The 21,257-nt window shown below is 46.5% G+C and overlaps 3 protein-coding genes across 10 annotated transcripts in view; 2 read left to right on the top strand and 1 right to left on the bottom strand.

The window, feature by feature from the left end:
• The window catches only part of LOC113217294 (farnesol dehydrogenase-like), a 5,793-nt gene extending 3,162 nt beyond the window's left edge, over positions 1-2,631 (top strand). Inside the window, exons 3-6 of the mRNA XM_026437120.2 lie at positions 1,406-1,535; positions 1,881-2,031; positions 2,127-2,273; positions 2,410-2,631. Of these exons, the coding sequence (XP_026292905.2) occupies positions 1,406-1,535; positions 1,881-2,031; positions 2,127-2,273; positions 2,410-2,451 (470 nt within the window). The 3' untranslated portion in view covers positions 2,452-2,631. The remainder of the gene's footprint in view (positions 1-1,405; positions 1,536-1,880; positions 2,032-2,126; positions 2,274-2,409) is intronic.
• The window catches only part of LOC113217307 (maternal protein exuperantia), a 542,899-nt gene that overhangs the window by 416,054 nt on the left and 105,588 nt on the right, over positions 1-21,257 (top strand). The window lies entirely within an intron of this gene.
• The window catches only part of LOC113217292 (protein shank), a 110,485-nt gene continuing 91,902 nt past the window's right edge, over positions 2,675-21,257 (bottom strand). For 2 of the 7 annotated variants that reach the window (XM_052270374.1, XM_052270266.1), the window contains 21 exons: positions 13,776-14,017; positions 12,897-12,914; positions 11,897-12,022; positions 11,627-11,807; positions 11,194-11,513; positions 10,855-11,116; positions 9,992-10,237; positions 9,072-9,233; positions 8,749-8,980; positions 8,472-8,673; positions 8,128-8,374; positions 7,937-8,029; positions 7,572-7,849; positions 7,258-7,359; positions 7,051-7,159; positions 6,805-6,972; positions 6,555-6,715; positions 6,210-6,473; positions 5,929-6,120; positions 5,625-5,834; positions 2,675-5,531 (listed from right to left, as the gene is read on the bottom strand). In XM_052270374.1, the coding sequence (XP_052126334.1) occupies positions 5,199-5,531; positions 5,625-5,834; positions 5,929-6,120; positions 6,210-6,473; positions 6,555-6,715; positions 6,805-6,972; positions 7,051-7,159; positions 7,258-7,359; positions 7,572-7,849; positions 7,937-8,029; positions 8,128-8,374; positions 8,472-8,673; positions 8,749-8,980; positions 9,072-9,233; positions 9,992-10,237; positions 10,855-11,116; positions 11,194-11,513; positions 11,627-11,807; positions 11,897-12,022; positions 12,897-12,914; positions 13,776-13,982 (4,113 nt within the window). In that variant the 5' untranslated portion in view covers positions 13,983-14,017 and the 3' untranslated portion in view covers positions 2,675-5,198. Of the gene's footprint in view, positions 5,532-5,624; positions 5,835-5,928; positions 6,121-6,209; positions 6,474-6,554; positions 6,716-6,804; positions 6,973-7,050; positions 7,160-7,257; positions 7,360-7,571; positions 7,850-7,936; positions 8,030-8,127; positions 8,375-8,471; positions 8,674-8,748; positions 8,981-9,071; positions 9,234-9,991; positions 10,238-10,854; positions 11,117-11,193; positions 11,514-11,626; positions 11,808-11,896; positions 12,023-12,109; positions 12,267-12,896; positions 12,915-13,775; positions 14,018-21,257 lie in introns of those variants that run through there. The other 5 variants (XM_052270309.1, XM_052270405.1, XM_052270339.1 and 2 more) reach the window with 5 other exon arrangements.

The following is a 21,257-nucleotide window of genomic DNA, read 5'->3' on the forward strand; positions in this document are numbered from 1 at the left end:
GCTGTCGCCTGCTCCTGTGGATGCGAACGTCAGAACTTGGTCTCTTGCGTTGCGAGTCTTGGTCTCCCGGATTGCACGCGTTCAGGTCTGGTCAAGTCCACCTCCTCGACGCGCTGCAGCCCGGGTCGAAATCTTGTCCAAAAGGCCAATTAATGAACGCTCCGCTAGCCTAACCTAACCCCCGCGCGCCCAGGAGGCTCTTTTAGTGGCCATTTTCCGTGTTTCGGGCCAAAAGCCGACCCGGGCTGCAGCGCGTCGAGGAGGTGGACTTGACCAGACCTGAACGCGTGCAATCCGGGAGACCAAGACTCGAAAAGCAGCACCGAGTTCTGAACTCTTCGCTGACAAGTGGAGCTGACAACCGAGTGGTGAGCGCGCTGGAGCGCGGTGCACAAGACACCCTCGGTCCAGGGTTCGAGTCCCGGTCGGGGCGAACATTTTGTCGTTGTTTTTTTGGTAGGGGGGGGGGGGGGGGGGGGAAGGGGGGGAGGGGGGGGGGCTGCTGAGTAGGCGGTCAAGTCCACCTCCCCATGTCGGCTGGTCTTTTGTCCTAACCCTTGGTCCCCGCGCAGCAAACTACTAAATAAGAAAAAGTGAGCCTCGGTCAGTATTCGAACCGACATCCATCCGCGTCCCGGGCGCGCGCTCTACCAACTGAGCCAATGATGAGGCTATTGAAAACGCGAAGCTTATATCCGCTGTGGCTCTCACCCCGAAACATATGGCTGGCAAAGGGGCGAAAGGGTGCCGTCGACTAGATTCGAACCAGCGACTGTTTGCGTACCGGCCCATCACATGAGGTGTCGCACGGCTGTAAAGTCATGGCCAGCGGAGCGCGAAAAATATCACCCGGCCGAGATTTGAACCAGCGACCAGACTCATACCGGGCCCGGACGCTACCGACTTGGCCACGACGGAACGATACAGAGGACAACTTTTGGCGGCATCCATCTGTGACTGACGCCCAAAGACACTTGGCCAGCAGAGCAGGAAAAGTAAATGCGGCCGGGATTTGAACTACCGACTATCCCCACGGTCTGCCAACGACCACGCTTTAACACGCTCGGCTACAAGCTTGCTCCTCCGAGGCCCAGGTCTGAGCTCGGTCCTGCCTAACGGGAGACAAAAAGCGACGAAGAAAAAAATTTGCCCCGCCCGGGAGTTGATCTTAGGGCCGACAATTTTGGTTCGGATGAAGCTGCATGCGGTCATGTCGACTGTAGATACAACTGTTTAACTACAAAAGGGGCATGTGGTTGGTGGCGTCAGACATCGTATGTTGCCCAATTTGTGACCACATTTTTGTGTCCATGAACAGGGACGTGTAGGTACCCCTCGGTCAGCACCATGTGTCTCTTGAGGTAGGTCACACCTCAGAGCTCGTATCGTATCTTTGCCTTTGCAGACATGTCCAACGAGGCCATGGCCGCCATCGTGAACACCAACATCCTGGGGCTGACGTCGTGCTGCAGGGAGGTCATCAACAACATGAAGAAGCACGGCACCACGGACGGGCACATCGTCAACATCAACAGGTACGTGTCGGATGGGTTGCCTGTGTCCGCCGCGCGCTGTCACACTTACGGATCACCCATCAAGTACGTCCGTCATATTCGCCGTTACGAACCTGCCACGTTAGGCCTATGATGCAAGCAACAAGCTCTCATAGCGCCCGCTAGGTAGGCAACATCTTGCGTGCAGGACATGCATGTACTGCGGGGTCGGCCTACCCCTAGTCTCACAGGCGCCGATCCACGTTAATTTACATCCCTGTCTGTATGTGATCACACACAGGGGCGACGTTTACGTGCCGAATGGATCTGCGGAAACCGGCCATACTTTCTAGACGACCCCTCAGTGACGCAAATGTATATTCGCAGTTTCTTGGGACACTACGTCCCCGTCTTCGACAACCCCGATTTCAGCGTGGCCGTGTACGCCGGATCGAAGCACGCTGTCACCGCCATCTGTCAGGGTCTGCGCTCCGAGCTGAAGCACATGCACCGCGACGGCTACAGGATCAAAGTCACGGTGAGTCATGCGCCAGTACTGGGGCCCAGCGGTGGCCGCGGCCGAGTCCACAGTGTTTGTGCCCTCCCCCGTCTACGACCGTCTTATCCTTCCAGAGCGTGAGCCCTGGCCCCGTGCTCACCGACATGTTCGGCGATGACCTCAGGGACGCCATATCCCCAGAGGAGGTGCAACGCCTCCTGAAGGCCTCAGATATATCCAGAGCGGTGTGCTTTGCACTCGCCAGTCCTCCAGATGTTGAGGTGAGTGTCGATTTCATCAATACGTCCATGGGAATTTTTTTTCTAGGAGTGATGTTTGCACTTAATTATTGGGTGGTATGGTGATTGTGAAGAACGTTGTCCAAGTGAAAGTTTTGAACCCATTTGCACTTTTCAGATGGTTGAGATGACGATCCAGGCGACCGGACACCTGACCTGATAGACGTCCAAAATATCGGACGACACCCGATAGAGGAATAGAACTCCTTGCTTTGTGTTTGCTTTCTATTTACTTATTCTGTATTGTGTAAGACAATTGATTTTTACCCATTGGTATTTTTGAATTCACACTGTAATAAAGAGCATAAATGGTTCTGAGAATTCCTTAGAACCAACTATACATTTAAAAAAATAATATATAACATAATTAAAAATGCTCACTCTCTGGTTTTCACACTTTATTGCAAGTTAATAATATATTTTTCACTTTTTGGCATAGGGGTAAGGCAGGTTCTTGATTTGAAAAATAATACTGCATAAAGCACACCTAACTGGTGATATCTGAATCACAATTAACAGCTGATAAAACATGCTGATACCACGGTAAAGCATTGAACCTCAGATTTGGCACTTGAAACTTTATAAGAGGTGCAACAATTCACATTTCTGGGAATGTTGGTAACATGCCAGCTGTCTTTGCAACAACGGTTTGGATTTCAAGCAAAATAACCTCCACTTAAATGTCGTTACCAAGAGTGGAAAATCATTTCCATCTGTCCTGTGAATATTTGAGATAATACTGCACAGACAGACTCATGCTTTGTTTAAATGTACTGTAAAAAAATTGTGTGCTAGTAATCCAGTCACATTATTGTAAAAGATGTCATTTATAGGAAAAGAAGGTATGAGAGCTAACTAAATAATTTGCTTTTTAGAAAATTTTGAAAGACATAAGTTGATAAGTGGACATTAAAATTCATTATTTGGCAACATGACTCTCACTGCTTGCATGTATGTACTCAGGAATGTACATTCCATATATATGGTCGAATTGACAATTTTGACAACTACTTCATTGACAGCCTTCATTGAGCTTTATCCATTTTACCCCACTATCTTTATATAAAATGAAAAGTGCCATCTAAAAAAACAATAACGAGAAACAAACAATAATAACACAACAGCTTTCTTAACACAAGAAAAGTTAATCTGGCAATGCTTTAGCATATATTTACAAAGAGAAGACAGGTACATAAAGGACAATAAAATTCATTCATATAAACATCAGTAAGCTCTACTGAGAGAAACTCTCAAATTGAAGAGAGCAAAATTTTGTTTACTTTAACAGCAGCTTTGCCACCTTCAGCAAACAACAAATTTACACGTAGTACATCCAGTCACAACATTTCCTTGGATTGATTTTTATCAGGGGAAGAAGGGGGAGGTTGGGGATGGAGTGATGACTCCTAAGGAGAACATGAAATAATTGATGATTAGAATTCATGTGTGTCTGGAAAATGGAAAATGTTGATTTCACAATGACCTCATAGTGATCTCTTAATGAGTTACCAAGTCACCATTTTGATACTTGTGACCTCACTGGTGACCTAACAAGTGCAAAAATTGTGACATTGTAACTCTAAAGGAGATCACAATGATGACTTCACAAGAACCACATTTTCCTTGGGATATGTTCCAGGCTTTGATACACGCGTCATCAAAAATGAGATGGGCCCTACTTGTGCTGAAACAACTACCTATAATTTAATACATGCTCTCACTTCCAGAATTACAATCAGTTCAAACCAGAACAAATGACAATGTCATTGTTGATCAAAATATAGAAAAGTGAGACTCATTCAAAACAGAGAATAATGTGTACTTATTACTTTTTGAACTTTGTAACAGTAGATTAAAAAATTCTTTCTAATTGAGGAATTAAATTCATACACAGTAGGCCCATTAAGATCAATAATTATCATGCAAGAGAAAAGATAGAATTAAAAATCTATTTTTAAAATTGATTGGGTTAAGCATAATGCATAACATATTAATGAATACTTTGAAATATAATAAATTTCCTGGTGTTTGAACACCATAACTTGAAGAAATGCTTTGAGGCTTCCATTGAGATTGAGCTTACAGTACTTCAGATGAAATTCAGCAAAATGTTCCTTGAAATATATAGATTAGAAAAGGTAAACAACTTCAGCAAGTCTTACATAAGGGTTTAAGCAAAGAAAACATGAAAAGTTAATTTCACATTTTTAAATTGCTTCTTTTCGCAGTTGACTGCTACTCATACTTGATAGTTTGCACTTGATAGTTTGCACAAAACTCGGAAAGTAAAGAAAACAAATTGAGCCTGAAAGTATCTACATCAATAGTAACAGTTGTTGTAAACTGAAGTTACTTCACCAGAATGCTCGGTGACAAACGCTCAACATTGATTTCAAAAATGGCAATGGTTTCTAAAACTAGATAAGCCTAGACACACCTACACAAAAGATAATTGGTACAAGGCCTTACATTTGTTTACATTATCACATCTGTCTTCGAGCAAATGGTTTCCCTGTGACAGTAAGATAAATTTCAATGTAAAGTATTGTTACTATACAGTCTCAGTTAACTTTATACATATTTTATCTACTACATACTGTATTTACATGTTAAATACTGAATAGAACACTATAGATAGATAAATTTTGCTGATTGCCTTAGCTCTCAAATGTTCATTAGCGCATGGAGCTGAATTGTTCCAAAGGGCGGAGCTCATCCTAAAAGCAACATGTAACTGATAAATCTTTCAGTTCAGTTGGGTCACAATGATTGCATAATATGTATGATAAATAAAGTAATAGTTTAACATAAATGACTGCGGAGGCAATACTCCAAATGACATAAAATCAGACTACAGGCCTGATGAATTAAGAGAGAAAAGATAATTGAATTTCACTATAAAAATAATTACTGACTGTTTAATCTTCCTCCTCCCATTGATGGCACGCCTTTCGGGGTGGTGCCGACGATTCGAACCCTTGTAACCAAGCGATTATCACAAAACTGTGGAGGAGGTGCAAATACTTCTTCAGTTGGAGTGGGTCCACCTGCAGCTCCAAACTGTGGTGGTGGTGGGACAAATACTCCCTCGGGAGCTGGCTCATCAGCTTCTGCCTCTAGAGGAGGTGGAAGCTGCGCCAGTGAAACTGCATTGCGAGTCAGAATACCTTGGGAGTGGTATGCAGCTCTTTGCTGTTGTTGCTGTCGTTGAGATGGTAGAGTCATACATGATGTAATGACCTACAAAAGTTGGAAAGAAAAATTATATCAAAAAACTTAAGAGTGCTTAGTTCAACATATCTGAATACCACTTGTATTTCATCAACAACCAACCTGAGATGGCTTTTGTTGGAACTTCACAGTACGAATTGGCTGGTTTTGTTCAAGAGATGATGGACCAATGGGGATATCTTGATCTGAGCTGACCCCACTTGATGAGTTATCTCCATCTTCAATAGCTCCTTCATTTCCATCTTTAGTTCCATCCTGGTTTAGAAGGAAGTCATTTGGATAAGATTTGGAACTCTTCAATCGAGTGCGAACCTAGAAATGAAAAAAGAAGAGAACATATTAAGTGCTGTAATGGTGAGCAAGGTGAATCAGAATCAAATTCAATTAAGGTGAGGTGAAATCTTACCTTTTGAATTTCATCAACACTAAAACTATGAGTTAAACTTCCACTACCACTGGAGCTTTCTGAATTTCCGCTGCCTTCATTATTAGTAGTTGAGCCCTTCACAACAGCTCCTTCCACTTCCCGAGAGTCCCCTTCACTACCCTCTCCTTCGCTCAAGCTGTAGTCAGGATCTGGTATGGGTGGTCCTCCAACCTAAAACAAAAATAATAGCACAAAATATTCAATACTACTTTCCATTTCTCAGGTGTGTCATAAATAATGATATGGATGAAAAAATTAACCTGAGATGCATTGGCCGCGGCTTGGTTAGCCATAAGACGACTCTTGGCCTCTCGTCTCTCTTTGGTACTCAGGCTACGCCTACATCTAAATGGTTGAGCATACTGATTCGTGTCTGAATTAGTTCCATTTGTAGTTGCGTTAGTGCCTGTACTAGACCCAATTGAAATGGTGGTAACAAGAGTAGGACCTTGATCTGACATTTGGTGTTGAAGTGTTGGTTTGTGAGTTGTTGGAGGAGAGCGCAAACTTTGAGACTTGCGAACCTGATGTTAAAGAGATTATTAGGAAACATCAACTTGTGCTTCATGGACAACCAATAATTTGGAAGTACCGGTAACACTCACTTGAGGTCTAGAGTTGGCAGGAACAGTAGATCTATAACCAACAGCTTTTATTTCATCTGGTGAGGCATACAATTTAGCACTGCTCGATGGCCTGAAGCTTGACATATAACTTTCATTTGAATCTGGCACAAGACCAGCAGTATTAATATATTCTCCTTTACCTAGAGTGAAAATAACAACAGAAAAGAAGTTTAAAATTTCTGATATAGATAACTACTAAGAAGAGAATTAGAAGAACTTCAAAACTTACTTGAACCATTTGAGTCCTTTAAGTCCACTTTGACAATCTGAGTGGGTGGAGGTGGTGGTGGATGATTAGGAGGTGGAAGAGGGGGACGACCATTAATTATAGTAGTAACATCATCTTCACTGCGATGACCCTTTGGCACACGATGATCAATGGATCCATTGGGCAGACCTAAATTAATCAAACAATGAGCAACCAAATTTATTTGAAGACAAGATAAAATGATTGAATTTAAGTGAAGAAACTTGCCATTATAAATGCCAGAACGAGCAGCAAGATCTGGTGTGCTGTGGAAATCGCGATGAAGTTCTGATATTCCAGATATACCAGCAATTGAAAAGCGGACTCTAGTATTAGCCTGCAACAATATTTTAGGTGTCAAAAAAATATTCTTTCAGTAGAGACTACATTAGGATCCATTCCAGACCCAGTTCACCATGCCCTTGACTCACATACCTTGCCTTTCATTCGTTTCATTTCAGCCACACTGTTGTAAACGCGAGGTGTCCTCGCGGGAGAGGCAGGCTGAGATGATGAGGCACTCCCACCCATGCCACACTGCATGCAAGGTGTACAAAAGATTCATGATCACTTGTGAACTTAACAAACACAGGCTCAACATACAGACACACACTTAGATTAAAATTCATATGAACAGCACCACTGGTCCAAAATACAGAACACGTATCGTTGTGCAGCTCTTAGTTCATGCTGCTTCAATTACATGCCAATATGCAAAGTGGCAAAATACAGTTTGAATTTTCACTTGCCTGAAAGTATGAGCTCATGAGAGCAGAGCCTCCACTACCCTGCTGGCGTTGGAAAAGTTCTTCCAGTTCTGTTGCGGTTATTCTGGACGAGGTGGGTCGAGCGCGAATGGAGGCAGTCCGCGGTTGGTTACCGTTGCCTTGCAAGGCGTGGCTCATGTTGAGTCCTCCTGCTATGGAGCCTGTATTGGAGTTGGAACCTGATGCACAGTGGATGGACTCAGCACTGCTACTTCTGCCGGTGCTATTGTCCAAGCCTTCTTCACGTTCACCTCCACCCTCTGAGAAGTATTGAAAATAGGTGTTATTTCTAAATGAACAATTTTCAGATTTTGTCATAAAATTTGTTCGAGTCAATTTCATCATACCAAGTCCAGCAACCATAGATCTTGCTCGAGCTCGTCCAACACTAAGAGTAGTGCGGGGATCTCTTCTTGGTGGCAGAGGTGCAGGGGAACGTCCTGAAGAAAATTTTATGTTAAAATATCATACAGTTACAAAATTTAGTTTCAGTTGAATGTGTGAGGAAAGAAATCTAATAATTATGAACCAGTCTTACCAAGAGTGCTGTTGTTACTCAGTTTTCGAGGAAGAGTAGCATATTGCCTGGTAGGGGGAGTGGAAGGTGCAGTACCTGTTCCATTGCTACCAGAGCACGAAAATGTCATGCTTGACTTAGAATTGGGGACTGTGCTGATTCCCATAGCTGAGGCGGAGACAACAGTCATTTGGACCAAATCACCTGACCGTCGGATGAGTGACACCACATGCTCATGTGAGGCCGAAGACACATCTTCCCCATTAATCTGAAAAGAGGAAATAAACACAATATGAAAATTAAGGAGAACAATACTAGGTACTACTACTAGAGCAATAAACAGCTTGGGGGGCTTTGCTACTTACAGCAACAAGGTAATCTCCTTTACGAAGGCCAGCCAAATCTGCAACTCCTCCAGTGTCAACATCATCTAAATACTGCAATCCAGGGCATCGTTCAGATGGTTGTAACTCCATGAGAGGTGATGTAGCTTTGGCACCTCTCAAAACGAAGCCAAATCCTTTCCTCGACCGATGTAGCACAACTGTCCTTGGTTCAGCAGCAAGCCTAATAAAGCAATAAGACAATATTAGCATGAGGTACAATGAGGAACCATGAACAATAAATCTGATCTAAACTCACTGCTTCTTTTGTCGAGGTGCAGTTGCAAAATGTTTGTTGTTTGCTTCTCGTCTACCAAGAACTCGTGCAGTAGATCGGCATAATGTAGAGGTGGAGCCAGCCGATCCACTTACAGAGCCATTCGCAGATCCAGGTCTTAGCATGACTTCTTGCACGCAGTGGGCTGGGAAAAGGCCAGAACCCCTACCACGCAATGTTCCCTCAAGAAGTCCACAGTCTGTGGCCCCCGTCACTATACAAGAAATAATGTAACAATTAAGTTTTATGAAAAAGAAAAATAAACTGTAGCTGGAAGTGCGGGAAGGTATGGATGGAATACTCACCTTCCAGAATATCTCCTTGCATAATACTCAGGTGACCAGGAAGATTAGAACTGTAGTTCTCTAAGCAGATAACTGTTGTTCCAGGTAGACTGATAGAATTGCTCAAGTCACTTGTGGCAGTGCCAACACCAGAGCTGTCACTTGTCTCATCCACACTTTTATCTGTCAGGTAGCAAAAATAGGATTAAGATTTTCAGATTAATTCTAATGAAGTATAAAACAAAAAAACAAAAAAATAAAATAATGGATAATAAAATGTCATCATAACAGAACCTTGGTTAAATGAAAGCTAACATTGTACAGTAAAGCACAACCAAATTTTGAAACATAGAAAGCACTAAAATAAATTTCCAGAAATAATGAGAACAGCAAGATTGCAGCCATGGGCTTAGCTAAGCATGGGCATACATAAAAGCTACATTCTATGTACTTTCATACCCTTGAAAAATTGTCTAAACTGCTATGTACAGAAGTTTTCTTCAAGACCTTCAACCATATGATTTTTGAAATAAAATATGTAACTTGTAAAGAATGTTTGTAACAGTGAACCATAATCTAATTCAGACTTATTTATTCCAAAGTATAGGATTGAAGAAAATATAGGAAAATAAACATAGATTAGAATTTGCATGTTGACTCAGAAAACATGTTTTCTATTTGGCCAATAATGTTTTGCATAAAAGTTGTATGCACTACAGAAATAATTTGAGCTAGGAAGAAAAATAAAATCCTAGATATCTAAAGCAACCATGCATCATAGCATTGTCACAAATTATATGAAAGATTAAACTGTTTAACTAGAGTAGAATAAATTTCACCTGTTCTTATTTGTCATACGGAAGTACTTTTCCAAGTGTTCTGTTTTGAGGTGAGGAATTTCCCATGTTGGTCTTATTAAGGCCACAGCAGTTTAATTTTACCTGTAATAATGCTGACGCTGTCTTCTCCAACACTTGGTTGAGTTGAGGAACCACTTGAAGTTTCACTCATCGAGGATGAAGCATAACTATATGGGGGTACCGATCTGTTTGACAGGGACGGGGAGGGGGGTAGGAGAACAGCATCCAAGTTGCTAGTTGTAGATGGAGATGTTACCAAGCTGGTGCCATAGATATCAGAGTATCTTCTCCTGCGTGGGTTGAATTGGGGGGGCTCTCGGTAAGGGACTGAAAATTAGCAGACAATCAAAGGTGAGATAATGATAAAGTAATGAGATTCAGCTAGAAGAAAAGGGATTCAAAGATCAAGTGCTAGAAGCTTTCAGAAGTTTGATGCCTCACACAACCACATTTGCATTTGTTTCGTCATCATGGACCCATACATATATTACCGTAGTGTGAGATCATTATTTCACACATTACATTCAATTGGCACACGCAATAATTACAATTACTGAAATGAGATTTGTGTTGTAAGTTCATTACAATTATGATAAAAAAAATAATCAAGATTTGAAAAAAATTATATGCTTCACTGTTTTCTTCAACAACAAAACAAAATCTACAACCAGAATACAAATTATACAACTATAAGAACTCCTATGCAGAATGCAATGGATAACTTCCCTACATGAAAAAAATGAGGCGCTTGAAGCTAGTATTGCATAAATCATGCAGAGCTCATGCAAAAGACTAGATTGGCCTCTTAGAAAAATGAATAATACACATGAGACAAAGGTAGTAAATATAAATCTACACATTCCTTTCAGTCTAGAAAATTGAAATTGGATTTTGAAAAAAAAAAAAGTGTGCTTGTGAACACTTCCAATTAAAAATACACTTACCAACTTGATCAGATCGGAAGTTTTGTATCACCTCTGCAAGTTCTAGATTGCCAGCAATCACAGCAACTTGATAAGGAGTCTGATTGGCATAATTTAGGGCATCCCTCTGACAACCCCGAAACAGCAGCATTCTTGCTGATGAATCCTGGTTGTTGACAGCACACACATGAAGAGGTGTGTTCCCAGAGGCATTTTTGGAATTCATATCTGCTCCATATGAGAGGAGGTGTTCTAAATGGACAACAAGTCCATTGCGGCAAGCCTGAAGTTGAAATAAATTAAATTTAATACTAGAATATCAAATATTTGACATTAACCAGAGGCAGAGTGAGAACATACCTGATGCACTTCCTGCCATCCTTGCAAGTCCTGAGCACCGATCACAGCTCTATCATGGAGGAGTGTTTGTGCGAGCATTGGGTCTGTACGATGTGTCACCGTCAAATACAGTGGGCTCAAACCTTTCCCATCCTTGTAATTAGGTGATGCCCCAAGCTCAAGCAGAGTGGTCAATGCCTCCAAACTGCCCTTCTCCACCGCGCGATGCATGGCTGTAGAGCCATCTCGGGTCCGATAATCAAGAATAGCACCACCATTTACTAATGCCATCAAAACTTTTCCAGGTTTCTTGATACCCACTGCCAATGTGAGGGGCGTTTCTGAAATGAAGAGATGCACATAGTTCTGAAAACTCAACAGCATGACAGCAGACAGAAGCATTTCTCACTAGTACATTTTTATACACAATTTATAACTCTCTTAATATTTTTACCTCCAGTTTCTTGACAGTGGAAATTTGGATCCAGCCCTTTAGAGCACATCTTAGTTATTTTCTCCACTTGACCATGAGTAACATAATCTAGAAGACGTCGAAGGTTTGATCGTGTATGAAGGGCCTTCAGTTGCTTTTCATCCAAATTTAACATCTTGTACACACGGCGCTTATATTTGAGCTGAAGTAAATATGTTAAGTTATTAGATGACTTGAAGGGAAAATCTTCAACATGTTGTGGACTGCACAGAGCGCATTCCTGAAACATACCTCAAGATAACCAATGGGCCCATTGAAAGGATAATCCCCAAGCCTCCGTTCTTCATCAAGGAATTTTCCAGCTTTCCCATTGACAGGGGGAGAGAAGAGTCCGTAGTTAAAGCTTTCTTTTAACTCCTGAAACACACAAATAAAGCAGTGTCATGACACAATAAAGGCAGAGTGCAACCGGCTCACCAAATCAAAGATCAGAAATATTCTAACTTTAATATGCTAGGCTCCTCGTTTCATGCCAACCGAAAATTCGACACCAACAACGTGGTAAAGAACTCAATTTTCCAAAGCACAACGATCAAACTTTCATTTATGACTTCCACTTTGTCTGGACTGGAAAGGAAGCCACGCGCAGACAAGTCAACGTAAACATAAACAAAACAACAAGTGCTTTGCCGCCAGGTAAGTTTCTCATCCGCATCTGCGAGCGCTCGAACAAGCTCTCGAAGCTCTCGAAGTGCGCTGCTTCGAGACACGCCCCTGGAGCGCGAGATACAAACCGTAAAGCAGAAAAGGCAACAAAAAAGAGGCAATAATGAGATTTTAAAGTGCATTGTGTCTCGTGCAAGGAGAATGCGAGCGTGCTAATAAGTAGGTGCGGACATGTTTGTGCTTTTTCTTCACCGCCTTTAACTTGCTTAGGTACCTCCTGCCGCTGCTTTTTTGAACCATTCGAATCGAGGGCCAAAAGAACAACTAGCTGGCATGGTGGCACGTCTACAAGCACGTTATGATGTGCGGGTGTCAAAAGTATCGCGCTGGCTAAATTAGATTAATTCATGAGCATGAATCAATTTTTACCAGGTAACATTCCCGCATAAATCTGCATTATCAATGGTCTTTAAGATTTCGAAAAATAACACACGACAAGAGTGCTGGGATTTCCCTCGATCATGATGCGAGTGCGAGAGTAAACGTAAGAGCAGCGTGGAGGCTAGGCGAGGCTAGGCGAGGCTAGGCGGCGAGGCGACGTGAGGTGAGTGTTTGGTGGACCTACCCTGAACCACGTGGCGACCTGAGGTGCGGCGCGTCAAGGCGCGAGGCGGCGCCAATAGAGGCGCCAGCGGTGAACACAGAAAGGATTAGTCACGGATTAGCTAACTAGACAAGCAGGTGAATAACCGGGTGAGGGTGCGGGCGGGCGCATGGCAACGCAACGACTTGGATAGAAAAGGATCTGGTAGCAGAGCTATAGAAAACATGAACTAGAAATGTTCATAGAGGACTTCGTTTCGTAGTAGTGTTAATCATTCGAGGAAAGATCTCAAGATTCGTATTATTGGTATTTTTCACTTTTCAATTAGGGGTATAAAAATATAAGATTGAGGATGTATTGTCGTTTTCTCTCAAACTTGGAAGTATCTACAGTTATTCGCTGCCATGGCCCTTTTGAGGCTTGTACTTTAGCGCCTGGAATAAGCATATTATTGAGGGACTGAAAGCCCGAGTAGTGAAGCACAGCGATGGTCCGATAGCTGTTAGATAATACAATATTATTCAATTAGCTTCTGGTGCACTGTAAACCCCAACATGGCGTGAGGACCATATATGTCCGGTTACAGTGAGTGGGATGAATATAAGGCACAGACGCAAAAGGGCTACACACGTTTACAACACACACGCACACGTGTTCAAACATAAACACACACACACATACACACAATAATTGCAGACAGAGAAGTGTCACATTGGGACCATCCCACGTATCAACAAATATTTCTACGGGAAGGTGGAAGCGTACGTAACATTCCCCACTTGGGTAACTTCATTTCCAAAAAACAAACTTCCTTCGTCATTTCTGACAAAAGGACGATTGTTTTCAACAAAAAAAAACAAAAAACAAAAATGCTACTTTCTAACTGCCGCCTTATTTTACCTTGGGCAGCGCGGCTAGGCACTGCTGCTTCACGTCCCAGACCAGCTGGTCGCGCGGGAACTGCAGGCACTTCTGCACGTTGAGCTCGGGCACGTGCACCTGGATGAGGAGGTAGCCCTCCTCGGGGGCGGCCTGGTTGGGGCCCGCCACCCCCGCGGGGGTCATGGGGTTGCCCCCGCCGCCCCCGGCGCCGCCGCCGTCAGACATGGAGCCGCGAGGCCTGCACGGGCGCGGGCTTACATCTGGAACAGAGAGGAGAGGACGGGCGTTACAGTCTGCGGACACACACTCGACGAGCACACGGCGCGGATATGTTGGCCGCGCGCCCTGCCCACCACCACACACGGAAACAAATATTAGGTGTATTTTCTAAACCAGTACCTACATGAGGGATAACTAATTATCTAGCTCAGTAGCTAAGAATTAAGCTCTCTTTAACTAGCTAACGTTTTAGCTACACACCCAAATTTTTAGGTAGGTCTAAGTTTGTTGCGACATAGCTAATTTTTTAGCCACATAGCTAAATAGTTAGTCCCCTCCCCCCTGAAAATAATGTGTAGCTCGGTTTAGCTATATAGCTGTCACCGAGGCTGTCACCTAGGTGACAGCTAGCTTTGTCAGCCCCACCCAAGGGGCTACCTGCGGGTAGGCAAGGCAAACCCGCCTGCACCTGCGTCTTCCCTGAACCACCCGGCACAGCTAATTCCAAAGCGGTGCGCCCCGTCCCAGTGAGAAATGAGTGTTCGAATCGACCTCGAATCGACGTCGACCGCTCGAGAAGTTATCGTTGGTCCTGAAACGAAGTTGTCGACGAAATTTCGATGTTACTCGAGAAGTGCCCTATGACACGGCTTAACTCTGCCAATGTGTCTTAAAGTGTTACAGAATGGTTCCTGGTACTCAATTGCAGGAAATTTCGTATTGCACAAGATCGATGTCGATTCGACGTCGATTCGAGACAGGGTCTTCCCCTGACGGTACAGTTAGCTCTCGCTGGTGACCCGCAACGCCAAAACAAGTATAGTCTGGAGACGTGTTCGTTCACGCGCGGGAGGTGTCTTCACGGACTTCATCTCTTGCAGTAATTTTTGAAGCTGATGGCGACGCGGGTGTCTACGGACACCAGCAGTCGCTATTGGACTTAGCTCAATTGTTGAAATCCGTCCCCTTAGTCCCCTTTCGATAGAGTATCGAAATAGTCGATGTCGAAAAAACGTCGATTTGCGGGACAAAATCCCGTCGATTCGACATTTGGAATCGACAATTTTTCGACCTGCCCAGTCGACGTCGATTCGAGGTCGATTCGACCACTGATTTCTCACTGGGCGTGTGGTCCAGAGCCCCGCGCAGCCTCCCGGCAGGCCTCCGGCTCCAGCATGACCGCACATACACTCCAGCCGATACAGCGTCGCCATGGCGACGGCATCGATCTCGTCTCCGAGCCGCCCGCCCGCCGCGCGCTCTTTGGCACGCCGCGCCGTGCCGCCGGCCGGGGGCTTGGACATGGTCATGACCGCCATACGCCTGGAGGCCGCGATCCTACACGGCACTTCTGGGTTACTCCAACCTCCTCCCTCCATTAAAACACCATATATTATTTTGTACAGTCCGCAAGACTGTCTCTACCAGAGTAAGTCCCCAAAGTCTCTACTAGAGGGTAGAGAAGACTGTCTCTACCAGACTATCCCCAAGTCCCCAAGACTATCTACTAGACAGGCGGGTGTTTGTCGCCCGTGCGGATGCGGGAGAGAATAAGGGCGAGAAATGCATTGAGTAACTGAACATAGTAAAGTGAGAGACGAGTGTGACAGAAATAGGCAGTAAGCGATATTCAGGGTGAATAATCCTCTTTGCTTGGCTCGGGGGAGCCCATACAAGAAACCAAGAAACGGGGCGCTGCGGTGGCGCGGAGAGAGCCACGGGAGAGACAATGAGGCGCGCGGGGACGCGGTGGGACGCGAGAGGTCCAGGATCCCTTGATGTCGCTGTTTGCGCGAGGGGCGCCGCCGGCCGAGGGACGCGCCCCGCGCCCTATTCAAAACACATGAAAGGTGGACGGGCAAGGCAGGCAGGTGGAGGCGGGCGCGGGAGGCGAGGGGTCGTTCACATAAGCCTTGAGGGACCACGGTGACGGCCGCGGCGCATGAGTGACGGTGGAGGCGGGGCGCGCGGTGACGGCCTCCCCGGCCTCCCCCGACGGAAGTGCTCATACGTGTGTGTGCAAATTGCTCCGAGGGCGTGCGTGCAGCCCTTGGGGGCAGCATCAGCGGCGGGGGGAGCGAGAGAGACAAACGGAGGCAGGCCTAGAGAGGGCGAGGAGGACGGGTCTGCCCCGTCAAGTTAAAGAAGGGGATGGAGGGAGGTGAATTGAAATGTTTGGAGGCGACGTGTGCCGGGCCCGGAGCCTCCCCCCCCCCACCCCCCGGGCGTATGGGATGGGGCCGACTAGGCGGACGGCCCCCGCCCGTGGCTGCTTCAGACATTTCGTTTAATTGAACGGTGATTCACGGACTTTAAAATCCCGTTAGTTGGGACACAGGCGTGGGTGCACAAGGGCGGTGCATTCGGGAGAGGGGGAGGGGGGGGGTAGAGACAGACGGAGAGAGGGGGAGGGCGAGAGTATTACGGTGATTGCGAGGCTCAATAATAGAATCCAGATTTCCGTGTCCTTTCAAGCAGTCGCATGAAAACGAGCAGAAAGGAAAAGAGAGCTGAGGGACATACGGGCAGTTATGCATCAAAGAGCGAGGGGGGGAAAATGAAAAAAAAATAAAAAATACAGAAGTGAGGAATAATCACGCGCGAGTAGAGAGGTGACAATGGAGGGGAGTACGCACTCAGAATCAGGCAGCCGCTCGGAAGGGACAGAGACAAGTGAGAAGGGGAGAGGGGCATCAGAATGCGATGCGATGCACTTAGCTACTCGCAAAATATCTTCTCGTCGTCTTCCGGCAAGTCCAGAGATTGAGTGTTGTGTATTCTCGATCCAAGTTGATTCAACTCGTTCAGATTTAATTTCGGGAAATCATAGCAGATAAGGGGAGCAGAGATACCGGGTGATTCAGAGCACACGCCGCCGTGTTGCGGGTTTGCCTATCCTCGACTCGGTGGGCGCACAGGTGAGAGGTGAGGAGGTGAGGGGTCCCCTCCTCACCTCTCACCCGTGCGCCCGCCGAGTCGAGGATAGGCAAACCCGCAACACGGCGGCGCGTGCTCTGAATCACCCGGTACATTTTGAGGGAAGGGTAGCGGGAGCGAGGGGAAGGCCGCGAGGTCCAACAAGCAGCTTCCCTTTCCGATCGACGCCACTTTACTTTCAAATTATCGGAGAAGAAGAGTGAAATCCCATGGTGTAATATTATTGCTCCGGCCCAAACCTTCCAGTGGGCCAAAGGAAGAAAAAAAGTCACGAATCGCGTCCCGCGCGAGCTGAGACAGAAGGGAAGTAATGATAATAACAATAAAAAAAAATTCGAGCCAGGAGTCGGATGAGAAGATAAAGAGAGGATGAAGAAGATCGACAAACACTCATTAAGAAAACAGAGGAAGGTTGGGATCCACAGATTACAAAAACATATTTAAAGTTCGCATGTTTGCATTGTCTCTGTTACGCTCGGCTAATGAGCGCATACCTCCTCGGGTGCTCCCAAAGTCCTCTGGCCGACCCTCTCTAGGCCCTCTAGGCCTCGACACAAGGGCCCTGGGCAGTGCCGCGGCACACGCGGCTCAGCGAACGACCCCCAGCGGGCCACTGCGTAAAACGGGTGCAGACAGCCACAGCCCGGCCCGGCAGGCCCGACGCACTACAGACACAAATATTTTATGACCCCAAGAAATAGGTGCAGCGATTTTCCCGTCAGGAATCACAACTTTAATCTTTAATCAACATCTGGGCAGATTTGTTTCCTAATGAGTCGTTTTGAATGACTTTTCCAATTCAAAACGACCCATCACTGTAAGTTCCTTACGAACAACTGTTCTTCGTAACGTACAAATGATTTCTAACATTTGTATTACAAACAAATTGTTTGTATTACGAAGAGCCTGGTTTGTATTACAAACGACGCTTTTCATATTACGAATGGTGGGTGTTCGTAATATGAAGGAAAATCGTTCGTAATATGGCTGCTTTAGATCCTTTGTAAGTTACAAACAAATTCTTTGTAATACGAACACCGCTGTTTGTAAGGAACTAAGAGTGCATTAGGAAACAAATCTGCCCAAAACATTCGTATGGTGGTAGGGTGTGTATTTCTTTCCACAGCAAGTACTGTGTTACTACTGGCCATGTCTAACAGAAACTTACACACAGTTTCCTCCCTACGAAGTAGACCTATAAGATTGTTTGTCTGTTAATAAAGTACTTGGCTTTGCACGGGTATGCCGCGTCCTCTAAGGGTTTGCGGCGGTGTGCGCGGGGGTGATTTCCCCCGGGGAGGGGAGGAGAGGGGAGGAGAGGGGAGAGCGGGAGGGTCAGACTTCCTCCTCCCTCCCTCTGATAAATCCTCGACTCGAGGAAAGGAACACGATAAAGTTCCCTCTTTCTTCTTAATCTCCCCGGAGCCGCACCATACTTCCCTGCCGCCTTTCTCGACCCACCCCTCTGCCGCATCGCCGGTGTGTGTGTGTGTGAGAGAGAGAGAGAGAGAGAGAGAGAGAGAGACGCCCGCTCTGGGCCGAAGCGTGGCGGGTGGTGGTGGTGGTAGTGGCGGCGGTAGAGGAGGACCGTCCGGGTTGTTGGTGGCGCCTAGACGCCAGCCTGCCTATAGGCACCGTGCCCTCACCACCAGGCATTCCCTTAGCCAAGTCGGGGCGTGGCGGGGTGTGGCGGGGTGTGGCGGGGTGTGGCGGGGAGCGGCGAGGCGGAGGCGGGGCGAAGCGTAGCTGGCGGGGTAAACAGAGTGCACTTGCCACTTCGATCGGAGGAGGGCTGTCTGCAGGCCTATATATATATACCCCTGGGGGAGCTGGACCCAGGACTTGCCCGAAGGATACAGAATATGTCCCTAAACAAGCGGTTAGCTAGTTGTTGGTTGAGAACCCCTGCTGGCCATTTAATTTTCTAAAGTTTATACGGAAAGAAGTTTACACCAATTGTATTTAACGAGGCCAGTTAAAGAATTACGCGTGTCTTATAACTTTACGCAGATGTCGGGTTGGGGAGTGCTCGTAATTGGACAAAAGCCAAAACAAAGTTTTATGTTTCACATGCCTCCGTACTTTATGAAAATTTATTTATTTGAGTTTCTACCACCCTAATCAAATTTGGAGTACAGTTAAAGTGCCCACTAATACTTACAAAAAATGTTATTTTTTAAAAAAATATAAAAAGTAAATTTATCGAAGGCGCTGGCTTGTGCCATTGAAACACGCGGCGACGGCGCGATGCGGCGTGCGACTACTGGAGTATGACCAGCCCACGAAGCAGTGCCTGGCATGCTGTTCGCTAACCTCCGTAGGGTATATCGAACTCGCCTCTCCGCAGCGCAGGGGAGAGAGAGAGAGGAGGAGGAGGCGAGCGGCAGCAGGACGAGGTACACTCGCTCGGCGGCGTGCAGCGAGCCACCGCACTCCGGTATGCACGTCCGAACAGAGCTGCCCGAGCCCAAATGCAGATCGCGACAGCGTAAAAGAAAAAAAATAAGATAAATGTTGCTGGAATTTCCAAACCCCAACGAACGAATCCATTCCGCGCGAACTTTTTGAATTCAAACTGGTGAGAGCGACTGGCGCGGGGAGGAGTAGTACACGGGGAAAAAATGATTAGCTGTGTAGCTAAACCAAAAGCTAAAAAGAGACAACTAATTATTTACCTCTGTTTAGCTATATCAATTCTTTTAGCTACCCTTATAAGCTTTAACCTACACCCATAAGTTTTTAGCTACACCCATATATTTTTAGCTAGATAGTTAAATCTTTTTTGACATGGCTAAATTTTTAACCTACGTAGCTAATCTTTCTGACCGTGTATAAGCGCGCGGCAATTCATCAGCTGGGGCGTGGCTCCGCGTTCAAAACCCGGTGGAAAGGAGAGGGGGGGAGGGGGGCGCTGCGGGGGCACAGCCGGCGCCCTCCGCACCGCGCGCCTCCGGGGGCCCTCTGGGGCAGCATCGATCACAAGCCCCCCCTCCAGCATCGCTCCAGAGGGGAATGACCCAGCGCGGCTGCTGGAGAGAGAGGGAGAGACAGAGGGAGAGAGAGGGAGATAATGGGGGAGGGGGAGGGAGTTCAGTGGCATGTTATTAACACGTTCACGCGTATTAATTTTTTTCCTCCTTCAACTGCACAAGACGTGACCAAATTTGAATCGCGGAGCAGGGGGAAAATACCAGCACTCCCTACTCGTAACTGATTCGTTGCCAGGCTTTGACAGTAACCGTGTTGGGTTTTCACATAGCATGGGATAAATATAATAGTTTTTCATCGGTTAATACGTAATATCGATTAAGTCCATTTTCAATTGATGAAATTTTAAAATTTTATTATTATAGGTATAATCAACAAAACCATGTGAACCAATTGGTTCAGTATTTCTGCTGTTAATCATTGTAATTTCCCCTGCGAAAAATTAAAATAGTCTGAGAGTAAGCACATAGTTAAAATATTTCAACAAATGCGCTTTTTTATTTTCCTCCTTGCTTTGGTGCGTCGCCGTCGACTGAATAACTAGATTCCAGATCCAAAGAGACGAAGTAGTATAAAGGCGTGCGAAAGAAGGAAACCGAATAGGAAATAAGGACGGAGGGAGCGGCGGTTGTGGCGGCGCGGCGGCGTCGCAGATAGAGCGTCGGGCCGCGAGTGCTGCCCTAATCTGGAGATACGGTCAGCCCCGCGCGCTCCGCGAGGCGCCGAGAGCTGGTGCACTAGAGGCGCGCGCAGGGAGCTGTCCCCTTCGCTAATCCTCGGTAAATAGCGCCGGCCGTAAGAAATATGGAAGAGGGGGCGTTACACTCCCCCCGCCGTGGAACAGTGCTGCTGGCCGTACCGTCGTCGGGGGCGCGCTCTCGCACCTCCACTTGACCCCCGTTACACCCCCCCCCCCATGCTGTCCCTTCTGCCCCCCAGCCTCCCCATCCATACGGCAGCCACTTCTCCGACAGTCTTTCCTAAAGTTTCGGCGGCAATGGCAGTGCTATACCGCCCACCGCCCCTCTCGCCCCGCCCGACGGCCGGCCAGAGCAAAGCCATCCCGGGCCCCTGGCGCCGACCCCTGGCCCCCCTAGCCCCAGAGGGGACATGAGGACGAGGCACGGCCCCCGCGGGGTCGGGCGACGCGGAAGGGGGAGGTGTGGCCATGTTGGCGGCACGGCGCCGTAAAAAGAGCGAAACGAAAGACTCCTGCAGAGCACTGCTGCAGTCCAAAACGACCGCCACCCGCCACCTGTACCCCTCCTCCACCGGGTACCTCCTAAAAAGCTGGTACACGCCGCAACACGCCGCTGTCCAACAGGCACGCCTACCTCCCAGGCGCCCCTTCAGCCC

Source organism: Frankliniella occidentalis, unplaced genomic scaffold (assembly GCF_000697945.3).
Source record: "Frankliniella occidentalis isolate FOCC.00 unplaced genomic scaffold, Focc_3.1 Scaffold1, whole genome shotgun sequence".
Taxonomy (NCBI): Eukaryota; Metazoa; Arthropoda; class Insecta; order Thysanoptera; family Thripidae; genus Frankliniella; species Frankliniella occidentalis.